At 44.2% G+C, this 13,286-nt stretch overlaps 1 protein-coding gene across 1 annotated transcript; it reads right to left on the bottom strand.

Moving 5' to 3' along the window:
* Window positions 1-315: 315 nt before the first annotated feature.
* On the bottom strand, window positions 316-12,924 carry thbs1b (thrombospondin 1b). The gene is made up of 23 exons (XM_079643764.1): window positions 12,747-12,924; window positions 12,485-12,573; window positions 11,766-12,325; window positions 10,947-11,022; window positions 10,536-10,619; window positions 10,307-10,416; window positions 9,551-9,676; window positions 8,444-8,540; window positions 7,431-7,604; window positions 7,080-7,256; window positions 6,810-6,983; window positions 6,427-6,554; window positions 6,168-6,320; window positions 5,787-6,005; window positions 5,550-5,657; window positions 4,966-5,125; window positions 4,754-4,872; window positions 3,480-3,714; window positions 3,125-3,352; window positions 2,750-3,021; window positions 2,545-2,642; window positions 2,308-2,447; window positions 316-2,209 (listed from the first exon to the last, which is right to left on the bottom strand). The coding sequence occupies exons 2-23, from the start codon at window positions 12,546-12,548 to the stop codon at window positions 2,202-2,204; spliced, it is 3,510 nt and encodes a 1,169-aa protein (XP_079499890.1). The 5' UTR covers window positions 12,549-12,573; window positions 12,747-12,924; the 3' UTR covers window positions 316-2,201.
* Window positions 12,925-13,286: the final 362 nt, after the last annotated feature.

Below are 13,286 nucleotides of genomic sequence, written 5' to 3' on the forward strand. Positions count from 1 at the left end.
CAGGCCGCTCAACGGTCAGTACCACAGTCCCAAAGCCACTCTCCCAATGTCAAGGTTTGTGTTGGCCTAATATTTGCTCTCTGTGTTGTTTGAGCTTCTACAGAGGTCAGGGAGATCAAGCTGAGGAGCAGACGTCTGTGTCACATTCCTCACAAAGAGACCATGTGTATGACTGCAGGAGGAAGGTCTGAAAGTACAACTCTGTTTGGGGGGACTGAGATTCATTCTTGGCTTTGAGTACGTGAAAGTGTTTTTGCTTAAGGTAGACTTCATCGCCAAGTTGGTCCAATGTGAAACACAGAAGTACAGACATGCTTGAGAATTTTAACAACTATTTATTGTCTTGAAGTATGTAACAAAATAATGGCTATGAATAAAGACAGCATTTTCGCTTTGTACAACTAAGAAAATGTTTACAGACAAGCCAAACTAATTGTACAAAAATAATGGTAACATTGATACACAATAACAAAGAAAGGTAAAAACGATAAAGAACAGAACATCCTCACGTCAGTGTGCAAACCGTTTATACAGATGGACGTGTGGCCTTTTGGTAAGGCGACAAATCCTGATAAATTATTTAAATAGCATTTATCTACACACACGCACATACAAATCAACCTCTTGCAAACAGCTAAGACAAAACAATAATTTATCTGCTAAAAACAGCATTGGACAACACGATGGAGCAAAATTATTTATAAAAGGAAATCTCCCATTGTACTGTTATTTTCTATGTTGTAGATCACGGGATTGGGAGCTTGTATTTGTTTTAGATATGAAATGACATACTATTTACAGCTCATGCTACAGTGGCACCAAGATGTCCATCATTTCAAAGGAATATAAAAAAAAGTTTCTATAGGTTTTGTTTAATCAAATTATACAACAGCAATGAGGTAATATTTGTACAACAAAGATTTCCTTTGTTTTTCATCTCTCTCTTAAGAAAAGGCACACGAGTCACATACACTTCATGCTAGATAGCCCTATCTGAAGCATATCTAGTTGGCTTTGTACAGCGGGAGATGAGAGACACCGATACCTGGCCGTACCCAATTTTGGATCAGTTTTCACTGTAATATTGGATGGACTTCTTTTACTTTTTCAAAGCATTCAAATTTCCTTTGCTGCCTACATTGTAGGCAAACGTCAATAAATTACATGTATTTACATACTTATAAAATTGAAATCCTCAGAGGCTGAAGGAGATAAATCTTAATGACCAAGGTTTTGATGTCAGAAGGGGAGTATTTTGGAGGGAGCACTGGCTGTAAAATAATCCTCATATTTGTTCTTGCTGGTTTGATATAGGAAGATCTTACTTCCATCCCACCCTGAGATTTGTTTAGTCAACCAGACAGCATCAACAAAGCCCATGATACTTGTGAGTTCAAAGATAGCTATCCTAAATGTAACTTTGTAATTCTCTTCTCTACAGATATTAGTAGATGGGTAAACGCACTTTCTTTTTCCAGTCTTCCACTTACAGTACATGCATAACCACAATCATCATGTTCCCCTTATTTCGAACTCGCTCAACTCCCAACAGTTCTTAAGTCCTTAACAATCATGACCCTAAACAAATTGCATTGCTGTCTTCATCCTCTGAGTCCTCAAATGTTATATCATTCAGTATCTACATCCTGGCAGATCTGGTAAAGAAATATTTCATCAGTTTTTTTTTTTCTTTGGGATGTCCATCCAGAAGGTAGAAAGGCACACAGGCTGAAGTGGTGAGACAGAAAGAAAGAGAGAGAGAGAGAGAGAGAGGGAGACTTAAAGGTTTGGAAGTGCATAGTTGTCTATGTGGAGCCGCTCCCGCACAGAGATGAATGAGGTCTTTCAGAGAGCAAGAAGCAGGCAGGGCTGGGATAGAAAGGTGTTTGTGTCCTACTGGCAAAGCTCGTCGAGGGCTTGCTTTCCCCCCCCCCCCAGCTCTCCCTGCCCTCATGGATGCTAAGGGTGGAGGAGACGGAGCTCTCTGATCCTCAACTGGCAGTCAACCGGTCGGTGCTTCGCTCAAAACCAGCTTCAAGTTACCCTGAGGCTGACCACATGCCCTTCGCGTCGTCAGAGTGTGCGTGCCGCAGAAGAAAGAGTTGCGGGGATAAATCGGTCCCTGGACTTTGCATCAGAATACATAAGTTCATACTTTATACAAAAAAGGTGCATTCCTCAGAGCTTTCTGGGCAGTGCATTTAGGTATCTGTTGAAAGAAGAAGACAAGAGAGTTGGATATGGTCTTGATTTTAAAAGCAGAACATCAAATGCTTTATGGGAAGTTGATGAGACGTAAGTTCTTACCTCTGCATTCATACTTGAGGTCTGAGAAGTATACCATCTCTTGTGAGAAGACAAAAAGACCTAGCCTGCCGCCAGCATATGTCTTGTCATAGATGTTACCAGAATCTGCCATGATCTTCTTGCCCTCGTACATCACAACTCTGTTTGAATACAAGAAAAAGTTAATCAAATGAGGAGTAAAACTTGGGATTCAAACGTCACACCCATGTGGAGAGTACATTGCTATCCTCTACCCACCTTATAAGTCCTGTTCTCGGTCTGTGGATCAGATGCCATCTGTAGGCGGTGAAGTCTTTCCATCCAACGCTCTTGGGGTCATGCCAGAGAGTGCGGACCTAAGGCAAGGGAAAGTAAACAGCCATTGGTTTATATTTGTACACTTCCCTATATTTAAAACAGCATTTGGGGAGTATAACCCCCACAAGCCTACCAAATATCTTACCTGTCCTGGTGTATTTCCTGTGTGCCAGAGGGCGTTCCTGAGGTGCTCTCCTGGACCAGTGGTGGAGTTAACCATTTTAATGGACAAGCCAGAGTAGCCCTGGGCCTTGGTGGGTTTATTCGACCAGTATGTCTGTGTAATCTGCTTCCACATCACCACGTAGAACCTGGAACTGGACTGGTATCCAAACACAAAGCCGGCGTAATCATCATCCCTCTCAGTGTTGATGAAGAAAGTCCCGCTGAAGTCCACTGAATTGAACTCGTGATAACCTGAAGGACAAATTCAAGTTTATGACCAGAATTTCAATTTAATAATGACTCGATGTGGTCAAATATTTGTTTTAGACATTTGCAACCTATTCTTTTTACTTACCGACAGCGAGTCCAGGGTCGCAGTTGACAGTCTGAACCAGCTCTTTGCCTTGATGGCGGACGACCCAGTTGGGATCAATCTGGGAAGTGCCTTTGGGGTCGAGAGGAACCATCTGGAACTTGCGGAAGTCTGTCTCACTAATGTCAAAGTTTTCTGGGCACACGTCGTAGATGTCAGGCACGTTGTCTTGGTCAAAGTCGTCTTTGCAAGCATCTCCACGACCATTACCTGAAAAGCATACATCACATCCTCATTAATAATAGTTCCTAAGGTGTTTCGAAGTTCTATCCAAATGCTTTGTTTCAACTTATAGCGACTGTGTCCTTCACGTTTTAAAAATGGCCTATTAACTCACCGTCAGAGTCCAGTTGGTCAGTGTTGAAGACAAGTCTGCAGTTGTCCTTGTCATCAGGGACACCATCGTTATCGTCATCATGATCACAGGCGTCTCCCTTGCCATCTTTGTCATGGTCAGCCTGGTTGGCGTTGGGGATATACGGGCAGTTGTCCAGGTTGTTCTGGTGTCCGTCCTCATCGATGTCCTGGTTGCTGTCACACTTGTCTCCCACTCGGTCATCATCTGAATCCACCTGAAATGGTAAAATGATTTGATTTCAGTGTTCTGACTTATTAATAAATGGCTTCAGGGGACAATGATGTATCTCTTTGACATAGGCAGGTGATTACATTTCATCCTATCTTTTTTTTTGGTTTTCCCTGCAGTGTTTCCTGCTACCATTGTTTAGTCGTCTGTCCTCTCATGCTTTCATTACAGACTTTCCAGTCTAATGTTGCCTCTGTAAAGCTGCCAAGCTCAATTTGTCCTAGATCTGTCAGCAGGTTTTAGCGAGTGAAAATCTAACCTCACTTCACAAGACTCTGTTGCTCCACCTACTCCAATTTGCTTGTTGAGCACCTCCGGCATCTGTAGTAAAGGGCGAAGTCACTTTATCCCTATCTGGCAGAACTAGACGTACCCTTTAGCAGTAGGAAATAATAAGGGGATGAATGAAAGAAGTTGAAGGGTGGGAAGAGGTATTTTTGTTATCTTTTGAAAGACATTGCTGTGTTCATGTCTAGACTTGTCCTTTTTGGCCTTTTAATTGCACTGTGCAATTCAGTCCTCATTCACTTTCTCTGTCAATTCACTCTTTAAAGACCACATTCGTGTAGATTTAGGCTCACCCCTCCTTCCCCCGTCATTTTCCTGAGTCCCGTTGTTCAACACATTCCTATTTCTCAGTGTAGCATAGCACAGGTGGACTGAGCAGGCCCGTGGTGTGCAGACAGGGCACTAACACAGCCCAGGGCCAGCCCATTCCTCAGTAATATCCAGCCTAGGGCCTCTTCCCTCACATTAGCCAGCTAACGTCAATGGGCCATTGAAAAGACCCCTAGCCCCCCACCACGCCTTATTGAACTGATGTGCCCTTCTGCTGCATACAGGATTTTCTCCACCTTTACATGGCGTGATTAAGCTGAGACAGCTACACAGGGCTAATCACTGACGCTCTGTCTCAATTGAAAGACAGATATATGCTGAGCTATAGAGAAAAGCAGGGAGATGAATGTGGATTATTGTTGGTGGGTGAGGTGGAAGAAATGGGGAAGGGGGGTGTGTCCACACACCTGATCTGGATTATGTTCCAGAGGGCAGTTATCACACATGTCTCCCACGCCGTCCAGATCTGTGTCCTTCTGGTCGACATTGTACACATGGGGGCAGTTGTCTTTCTCATTCATTATGCCTAGGGAATTAATGGGAACATCCAAAAGTAAGTACACTATAGGCATAATCTCACTGTTTATCTGCAGATGATTGGTTCATTTTCAGTCCTTACCATCTCCATCAATGTCCACAGCACAGGCGTCTCCCTCTCCATTGTTGTCTGTGTCCGTTTGGTCTGGGTTACTATTGTAAGGGCAGTTGTCGCAGCGGTCACCAACATCATCGCGGTCATAGTCGTACTGCCTGGGGTTGTAAACGAATGGGCAGTTGTCCTGTTTGATAAAGAGGCAGCAAAATGGGAAGAGAAGAGTAGAGTGTAAGTTTTCAGGTGCTTGTCCCTATCCATCTGAGGCTGATTGGATCTATTTACAGGGAGGGAGCAATGCAGGATGAAAAGGTACTTTATTTTATGCCCTGTCCCAATTCTAATGTTGGGATTAGCAAACACACAGTGCAGCCCCTTCAGAGCTGTACCTCAGTGTTGGAATTTGAGGTTCTGGCTCAGGCAGGGGAGAAACATTTGCTTTCCTGCTGAGCCTCCCCCCCCTTCATCCTCTCCACCTGCCTTCTTATTAGATGGCATGAATGATGAATGCAAACATTTAAACACACACACACACACACACACACACACACACACACACACACACACACACACACACACACACACACACACACACACACAATTGTACTTACCCTATCGTCAGGAATGCCATCATTGTCATCATCGTTGTCACAGGCATCTCCCATGCCATCCTTATCGTGATCTTCTTGCCCAGAGTTAGGGAGGTTAGGACAGTTGTCCTGAATAACAGACATCACAATCAGACAGTCAGATGAAAACAAAAAATGAACTTAATTTCTGAAAGACGAAGAAAAACGAACTTTGCTTCACAAGACATAGTCGAGCCTAGCTGCTTCATCATTATGTACCTTCTTGCAGTGGTAGGTGGCGTTCTCCACACACACCAGGTCAGAGTTGGGCCATCCATCCAGATCCGTGTCCTCTCCGCAGATATGGCCGTTGCCAGCATAGCCGGGCTTGCACTCACAGCGGAACATGGGATCGGCAAAGTGTCCGAGGTAGTTACAACGGGCGTTTTTGTTGCAGTCATGGCTTCCATCGAGGCAGGGATTACGGGCTGTGCACACCTGGAGGGTGAATAAGGAATGCATAGATTAACACACTGTGCGTAGTCGAAATTCTGTTTCTTGAAAAGTTGGACATTCAAGTATATTCCTGTCCTGGAGATGCATTTGTATCTGTACCAGTTATTCCTGTTGTCAGTATCTTTCATTTGTATCTGCACTTACCTGTTTCTTGGCAGCAGCCTGTTCCACACCTCTGCCAAACGGTTGGGGTCCTGAGTAGCGAGAAGGACATGGCAGACAGTTGTAGCCAGGCTCAGTGTTCTCACAGCGGTGCACGCCATTAAACTCAAAGCAAGCGTCTGGGACCTCCTTGCACTGTTATTAAGATAAAAACATTGAGCCCATTAAGCTGGGGACTTCCAACATACATTAACCATGTTTTATACCTGACAAAATAACAATGGATGATCTAATAGTTTACCTCATCAACATCTTTGCACTTGATACCATTGCCAGCGTAGCCAGCTGGGCACTTTCCGCACTTCCAGGACCCATCAGGTAAACTGGTGCACTTGGCTCCAGCAAAGCAGGGGTTGGACAGGCACCCATCTGAAAACCACAATGTTGGATTATTATCGAAACATCATCTGCAACATCAAAGGTATCCCTTTTCACTAATGAGCTATTTGTGAAGGAAATGATCAGGATATGACATAACTAATTGATTTAAACAAACAATATAACAAAAGGCCAAAAACAGTGATAAAGTAAATGAAACATTGTAAGACAATCTGTTTCAAATAATACAGATGGGCTACATGGAATTTAATTGTAGGAGCTCTGTAAGTGATTGAAATGTCTCACCAACTGGACAGGCTATCTTGTTGCACATCTGGGTGTCTTTGGGATTACCGATACACTCTTTGCCACCGTATTGGGATTCAGGGTTATTGCACAGGCGTTTTCGATTCTGGACACCGCCTCCACAGGTGAGAGTGCAGGTGTCCCATGGAGCCCAGGGTCCCCAGTTACCATTGACTAAGGGAGACGAGAAGAAATTATTATTTATTTCTATTTGTGCTGTGTTTTAAAGACATATAAATGCAGGCAGGAATATCGGATGTAGGGACTTACTTGGGCACGGAGATTTCTGACACTTCTCAGTTTGCCGTCCTTCTCCCTCACAGTTCTTGCCTCCAAGCTGAGGGGTGGGGGAGTTGCAAAGGCGGATACGGGTGATCACACCAGCACCACAGGTGACGGAGCAGGAGGACCAGGGTGACCAATGGCTCCAATTGCCGTCCTGCTTGACTAAAGGACACAGAGAAAGGTCAGTTATCAGGAAGCCAATTGCTGCTCCTTTGTGGCTCAATCATATATTATGGCCCAGTGATGTTGAGCCAAGTATCTCTCAGATAGATAGGGTTAGGCTTACTACTCATTTGGTTTTGTTTGGCTGGGTGAGAGTGTGTTGTGTTAACTTACATCGCTTGTCACACTCCTGGAGGTAGCAGTCGCGGGTCTGCACAGAGGTGCCCTCGCAGTTGCTATTGATACGGTCGCAAGAGCGCCCACGCTGCTGGATACCCCGCCCACATGACACGGAACAATGGGTCCATTCAGACCACGGCGACCATCCGTCTTCTGCATAGTCGCTCGCTGAGAAGGAGGGAGAGAGTATGAGAGAGAGGGGAAGAGGCAGACAATAAAAGGGCTATTCCTGCGAGGCAGCACCCCTCACAAACACCCCCAAGCCTAAATGAGGAGGGAAAGCTCTTTAAGCGGAGGGCTAATAGTGTGGATTTAGCTGGGAGTTGGACAGATAGAAGGTCGTCTGTTGAGAGGGAGGGCAGAGAATAACTCGCTGAGAGAAACAGAAAGGGCCACTGTCCTCGGGGTACATAGGGATGCCCCATCGGCTTATGTTTTCTTAGAGAGGAAACAGATTTTGCAAACACGGCCCTGGGTGTGTAATGACTTCGACAAGTGGCTGAGGGCTGGATGAATGGTGCTTCCCCTGTTTATTTAGGTTTTAGGGAGGCATTGCAGCCAACCCTGCATTGGTATGAGGAGCATGTCACTTCTTCTTAAGTAGAAGATGGCTTCACTGAACAGCCGACCAATTTTCCATACCGCTTTAACCAATTTTGGCAAATTACAGCCGTTTCAAAGACGTTTTTGAGCACAAAGAACCAATGTTCCAAAGACATAAGCAGCCTTTCATTTACTCGGATGTTATTGCAGTTAAATCATCTCTAAAGTTAACATGTTTTCTCTTGAATAGAGATCTTTGCCAGGGAAATATTTGTGGTTTTTTGTTGTACATGGCAGATAACATAGAAATGGCTCTTTCCGTGAATGAGGCAGTGTTCGAATGCCCTGTGTGTTAGTTTAAACAGGGGCCGTTAGTACAGTAGCTTACAGTGCACGTTTACGTAAATGCAATTAAAGTTTGCTTTCCTTTAGCTATGCAGATTCTAACAACAAGAAATACTTACGTGTTCCACAGCGAGGGCAGCACTCTCCATCAGGAATAGTAGCATTAGCACAGGAGAGCAGGGGGCAAGAGATCTTGCGGCACACGGTAGCAGAGTTCTGCAGGAGCAAAGAGATCAAATGAAGTGTTAAACACAAGCTCAAATATATGAATATCTATCAAGCGTTGCTGCAGTTTTCTACTAAATGAAGTCCAGATGTTGGGTTGAATCTCACATTGTTAAATGGGTTGAAACAATCCAGAGCAGTGTCACTATTGTGGAGTTGAATGTTCTGTGAACCTTTTTTAAAAGGAGTGCGTGTTACAGAGTAATTTCTTTAAATCCAAGTTTTTGTCCATGTCCGTGCAACCAACTCATTAAACACTCTGCTCCAACATCTGAGTTTGCACAGATTCACCATGCCTAACAAACAAAAAAGCAGGATTCTGGCTGGGAGCGGAGACCCCTGCAGTCAACCACCTGCCAACTGGGTCAGGAGAGGGTGGGAATGAGTCCAAAAGTCCCAATAATGGAAGTGGATTTGACTGTAGAGCCGAAACTGGGCGCTGAGCCGCAAACAAGTGAAGCCAGATTGTCAGCACAACCTGTGTGGGTAGTACAGTGTGAATGACTCAGGGATCTCAACTGGCTAACTATGCATGATTATGTTCTCCCTCCTGGATCTGATCAGGGAAGAAAAAGTGAAAAAAGTGCAACTAGTGTATCAGTAGAAGAGAAAATCAGGAATGTAATGGTGAAATGCAGGGACGCTCAACCCATCCTTTATTTCCACTTCATTCAGTCAGTGCCAAGGTCTTGTTCTTAATTACAATGCATCACTTGAAGTCTGGTCAAGTCCGTCTAGGCCACACTCAAGTTGAACTTCAGTCAGCGGACCTCTTATTACAGCAGTAAAGGCTGGCGTTGAGCTTCTGCCAGGCCTTCACACCACTAATTACTGACCAGATCAGTTGAGTGGTGTCAAGTGTGTGTGTAGGTGTGTGTGTGCGAGTGGTCTTTCCATTTGAGTGTGTGTGCGTGTATAAACAAGTTGGAGTACAGAGTGCATCCCCTCACACGTGTATTTAAGTACTTAGGAAGAGACAATACACACTCTGGAGATCTCACCTGACAAGTGCACTCGGTGCAGTCATCCACGGTCCACTCGTCTCTGTTCTTGTGCACGATGCCGTTGTGGATGCAGACTCCGCTGTGAATGCCAATGCGGTTCTTAATCAGCTTGTTCTCATCCGTCTGGGAGGGAGCAGACAAAACACAGATTTGAGTTAGATGCCAATAAGCTTCTACCTTTCTCATTAAAATGTACTAAAGATATGAAAGAAAGTATGTTTTGATTGCTTATAAAAAAAGATGTGAATATGCAGAACTACTTTGTTGTTAATCCATACAGGCTTGACATTATACTATCGAGAGAGAACATTTGTTTTTTGTAGAACTTTATATGGGTTGGGAAAGCTTTGAACTGATGCCATAAAGCTGTTTAACTTCTGTTTTGCGTGAATAAGATAGTTCTGGCTAGTGGATATTTTAGATCTCAGTATTTAAGTTTAGCACTATTCACTCTAAAATGCATAAATCCTCTAGGCTCCATTGTTTTCAGAGCACTCAAAGTATTGTTAACTTCATTTGATTAACAGAACATAAGCTTTTACTTTGAAAACTGCAATACCTTGGAGATACCTAATGTCTAATGCTATTTTGACAACTGTGGTGCACACAGGTGGTGACGGTAACATAGAGACTAGACACATCTAACACACACACACGCACGCACGCACGCACGCACGCACGCACGCACGCGCGCAGGCAGACTGTCTCCTGCTCTCTGCCACCAGACGGTCTGGCAGGTTTCCTCCTCCTTACCAGCTGGCGGAGCTCATTGGACAGCTCCTTCACCACCACACCGAGGCCCTTCAGCTCCTTAAACATGCCGATCAGATCCTCACAGGAGAAGCCACAGACCATCTGCAGGTCTTATCAAAAATACAGGGAGGAAAGTCATGATTTGGCAGTGAAGGTATAAGAAAAAGTGTGATCAGTCGAAATAGAAAAACAGCCATGAGAAAAGGAGGGTGATGTAAGCGGTGTTTACCTTTAGTCTTGTGTCCGGTGTACTCTGTTCTGATTGCCGAGGATCCATTGAGGTTCTCCAGGACCAGGGAGTCGGTCCTTATAGCTGAAATAAGAACAGTACCATACATCAAAGTACATATTTGCACACTCATCTTGTCTTATTAATGAGAGGGATTACTATTCTCAAATGTTACACCTCCCCCAATTACTCATTATGACAAGTAATATGTTAATGCTGCAGCCCAGCGACCACAGCACCCTGAGAAATGTGCATAGTGGCATTCCTGTGTGACAAGTTGTAAACTGTGAGGCTTTATGTAGAAATCATCAAGCAATTAAAGTGTACACATTTCTTTGATAAGGACTTAGTACTTGGCAGAACATGAAGCACATGGTGGTGAGTAAACAGACAAGATTTGTGAGTACTTACAGCTTTGGCATCCTTTGTTGCGCAGGATGGCTTCCAGTGACGCTCCAAACACAAACCGGACGTTTTGTAGGACCCCCTGCAAGTATGGATGTTCACTTTAAACTATGATCCTGAAAATCAGCTAATGTTTCATTGCTGAATGTAAAAGCACATAAGAGGTGGTGTCAAGTAACTAAAGTGTTACGTACTACTTAAGTACAATTTTGAGGGATTTCTACTTTAGTATTTGAATGTTTTGCTTCGTTCTTCTACAAGGCAAGGCAAGGCACGTTTATTTATATAGCACCTTTCAGTACGCGACAATTCAAAGTGCTTTACAAAATAAAAATAAAATACATTTAAGAATAAATACAGTAAAAACACATACACCACTTCAATTCAGGGGTAAATGGTGTACTTTTACTCATTAAAGGCAGCTAAAAGGACTTAATTACCTTTAGCTGCCTTTAGTTACTTTGCAGATTTGGATTAATGATGTGAAATATAATAAACACTTGAATCAGACTTTAGTTACACCTGGAGTAAATTCACAAGCTACCCTGCAGTATACAAAGTCACAAAAACTAGCTGCACCTTTACCAGCTTTGATAACACTTAGATTAATACATTATTACAATACCATCATATACTATTCTGAAAAGTGCCAATCTGCATAATGACTATACTTTTACTTTATGTATAGTTTGATGCTAATGCTTTTGTACTTTTACTTGAGTAACATTTTGAATGCAGGACTTTTACTTGTAACAGAGTATTACACTATCCACTCCACAAAGACGTGACTGAATTTCCTCTGTTTATAATGACGGGTGTTCTCACCATGAACCTGTCCTTCACGGCTCCCTTGCCGATCCGGAGCTGGGAGCTGGCCGGGGTCTCCAGGGTGAGGATGCTCTGGATGGGCGCGTCCAGCTCCGCGGTGTTCACCTCCTCGCATCCGGCGTACAGCTGCGCGCGGTCCTCCTGCACGAACAGCGTGATATTCTTCCACTGCCCCGTAGCCAGGTCCGCATCTTCAATGGAAACCACCTGCTGCTTGTTCTCGGTGGAGAAAACTATGTCGAGGGTGTTCGCCTTTCCATTGGAGACGATCTCGAACACGGGTCCGGATCCGTCCTTCTTCTCCACGGTCAGGAGGGAGCCCCTGGTCCGCTTGAACTGCTTGAAGTTGAGCAGGAGGAGGAACCCCCTCTCGGCGTGGATGGAGTCGATCAGGTCCCTAAAGGCGCTCTCGGGGACCGGGGGGATCAGGTCCGGGTTGAGGATCTTGTAAGCGGGGCTGTACGGGTCGTCTCCTTTCACCAGGGTCACCCCGTGGTTCTTCTTCGGGACTTTGACCAGCTCAAACAAGTCATACACGCTATTGTCGTCTCGACTCTCTGCAGGGAATAATAAGAAGCATTCAGCCTTTGTCTCGCAGTGCACCAGACATCCTGTTGTTTTCACTTTTTTCACTTTTTTTTCCCACTGCAAACTGCTTAAAAAACTCTCCAGACTCCCATCATAATCTGTGAGGAATATTCTGAGGAGAAACTCACCTGCAACTCGCGCGCCCTCGCAGCTCCAACACATCAGAAGCAAAAATATCCCTGTCAACTTCATGGTGAATGAAGCACCAACCTGCTGCCTGTGACAAACAACGACAAAACATCCCAACATCTAACCATTTATTACATAAAAACCAATGCCAGACAAAGTCAGTGTGCAGGTTGAAAACATGAAGAAGTTATTAAAGTCGGTGACAAATCAAACGTTCTGCAGCTGCAGAAATATGCATTCCTTAGAATATTCCCAACTCACCTGCTAAACGAAAACAGCAGAGCAAAAGTAATACAATCCCGCAAAAATATTTAGAAATCCAGCAATAATCCTCAAGAGTGAATTTAAGGAGAATTATTTCAAATCAAAAAGTTCCACCGTGAAAAAAAGTCTTCTTGTGTCTTGATTGAAAACTTGTCCTTTCTGGTATCGGCCGCTAAAAATCTCCCTTTTAAGCCGAGGGGGGACAAAGTGCTATTTAAATATTTTGATGCCATTCCTAAGAAGTGGCGTCGTCCAATCACGGTGAGCTGAGAAAAAGGGACGAGCTTAAACCTCTTAACTCAGAGAGAGAGAGAGAGGGAGAGAGAGGGAGGGGGAAAGTCCGCTTTGGATGAGGGACCGACTTCAGTGTGTTGCACTCAGACTTTAATGGACCAGTGTTTCCTCTCACAGCGTCCATCCATCACCCTTCAGAAGTATTTCCATCTCACACATTCCCATAAGATAAGCACACTACAAACTAGTGTTATAGTCCTATTATATTCTACACATGTCTCTATGCTATGTGAAGTGAAAAAA

The sequence above is a fragment of the Notothenia rossii genome (assembly GCF_949606895.1).
Source record: "Notothenia rossii genome assembly, chromosome: 8".
NCBI classification, from domain to species: domain Eukaryota; kingdom Metazoa; phylum Chordata; class Actinopteri; order Perciformes; family Nototheniidae; genus Notothenia; species Notothenia rossii.

Excerpts from the sequence above, each read along its gene's own strand:
- thbs1b (XM_079643764.1), bottom strand. The coding sequence starts at position 12,548 with ATGAAGTTGACAGGGATATTTTTGCTTCTGATGTGTTGGAGCTGCGAG. Across the intron at positions 10,620-10,946 it reads CAACAAAGGATGCCAAAGCT|CTATAAGGACCGACTCCCTG; the intron begins GTAAGTACTCAC and ends TTCTTATTTCAG. Across the intron at positions 3,715-4,753 it reads TGGAACATAATCCAGATCAG|GTGGATTCAGATGATGACCG; the intron begins GTGTGTGGACAC and ends TTACCATTTCAG.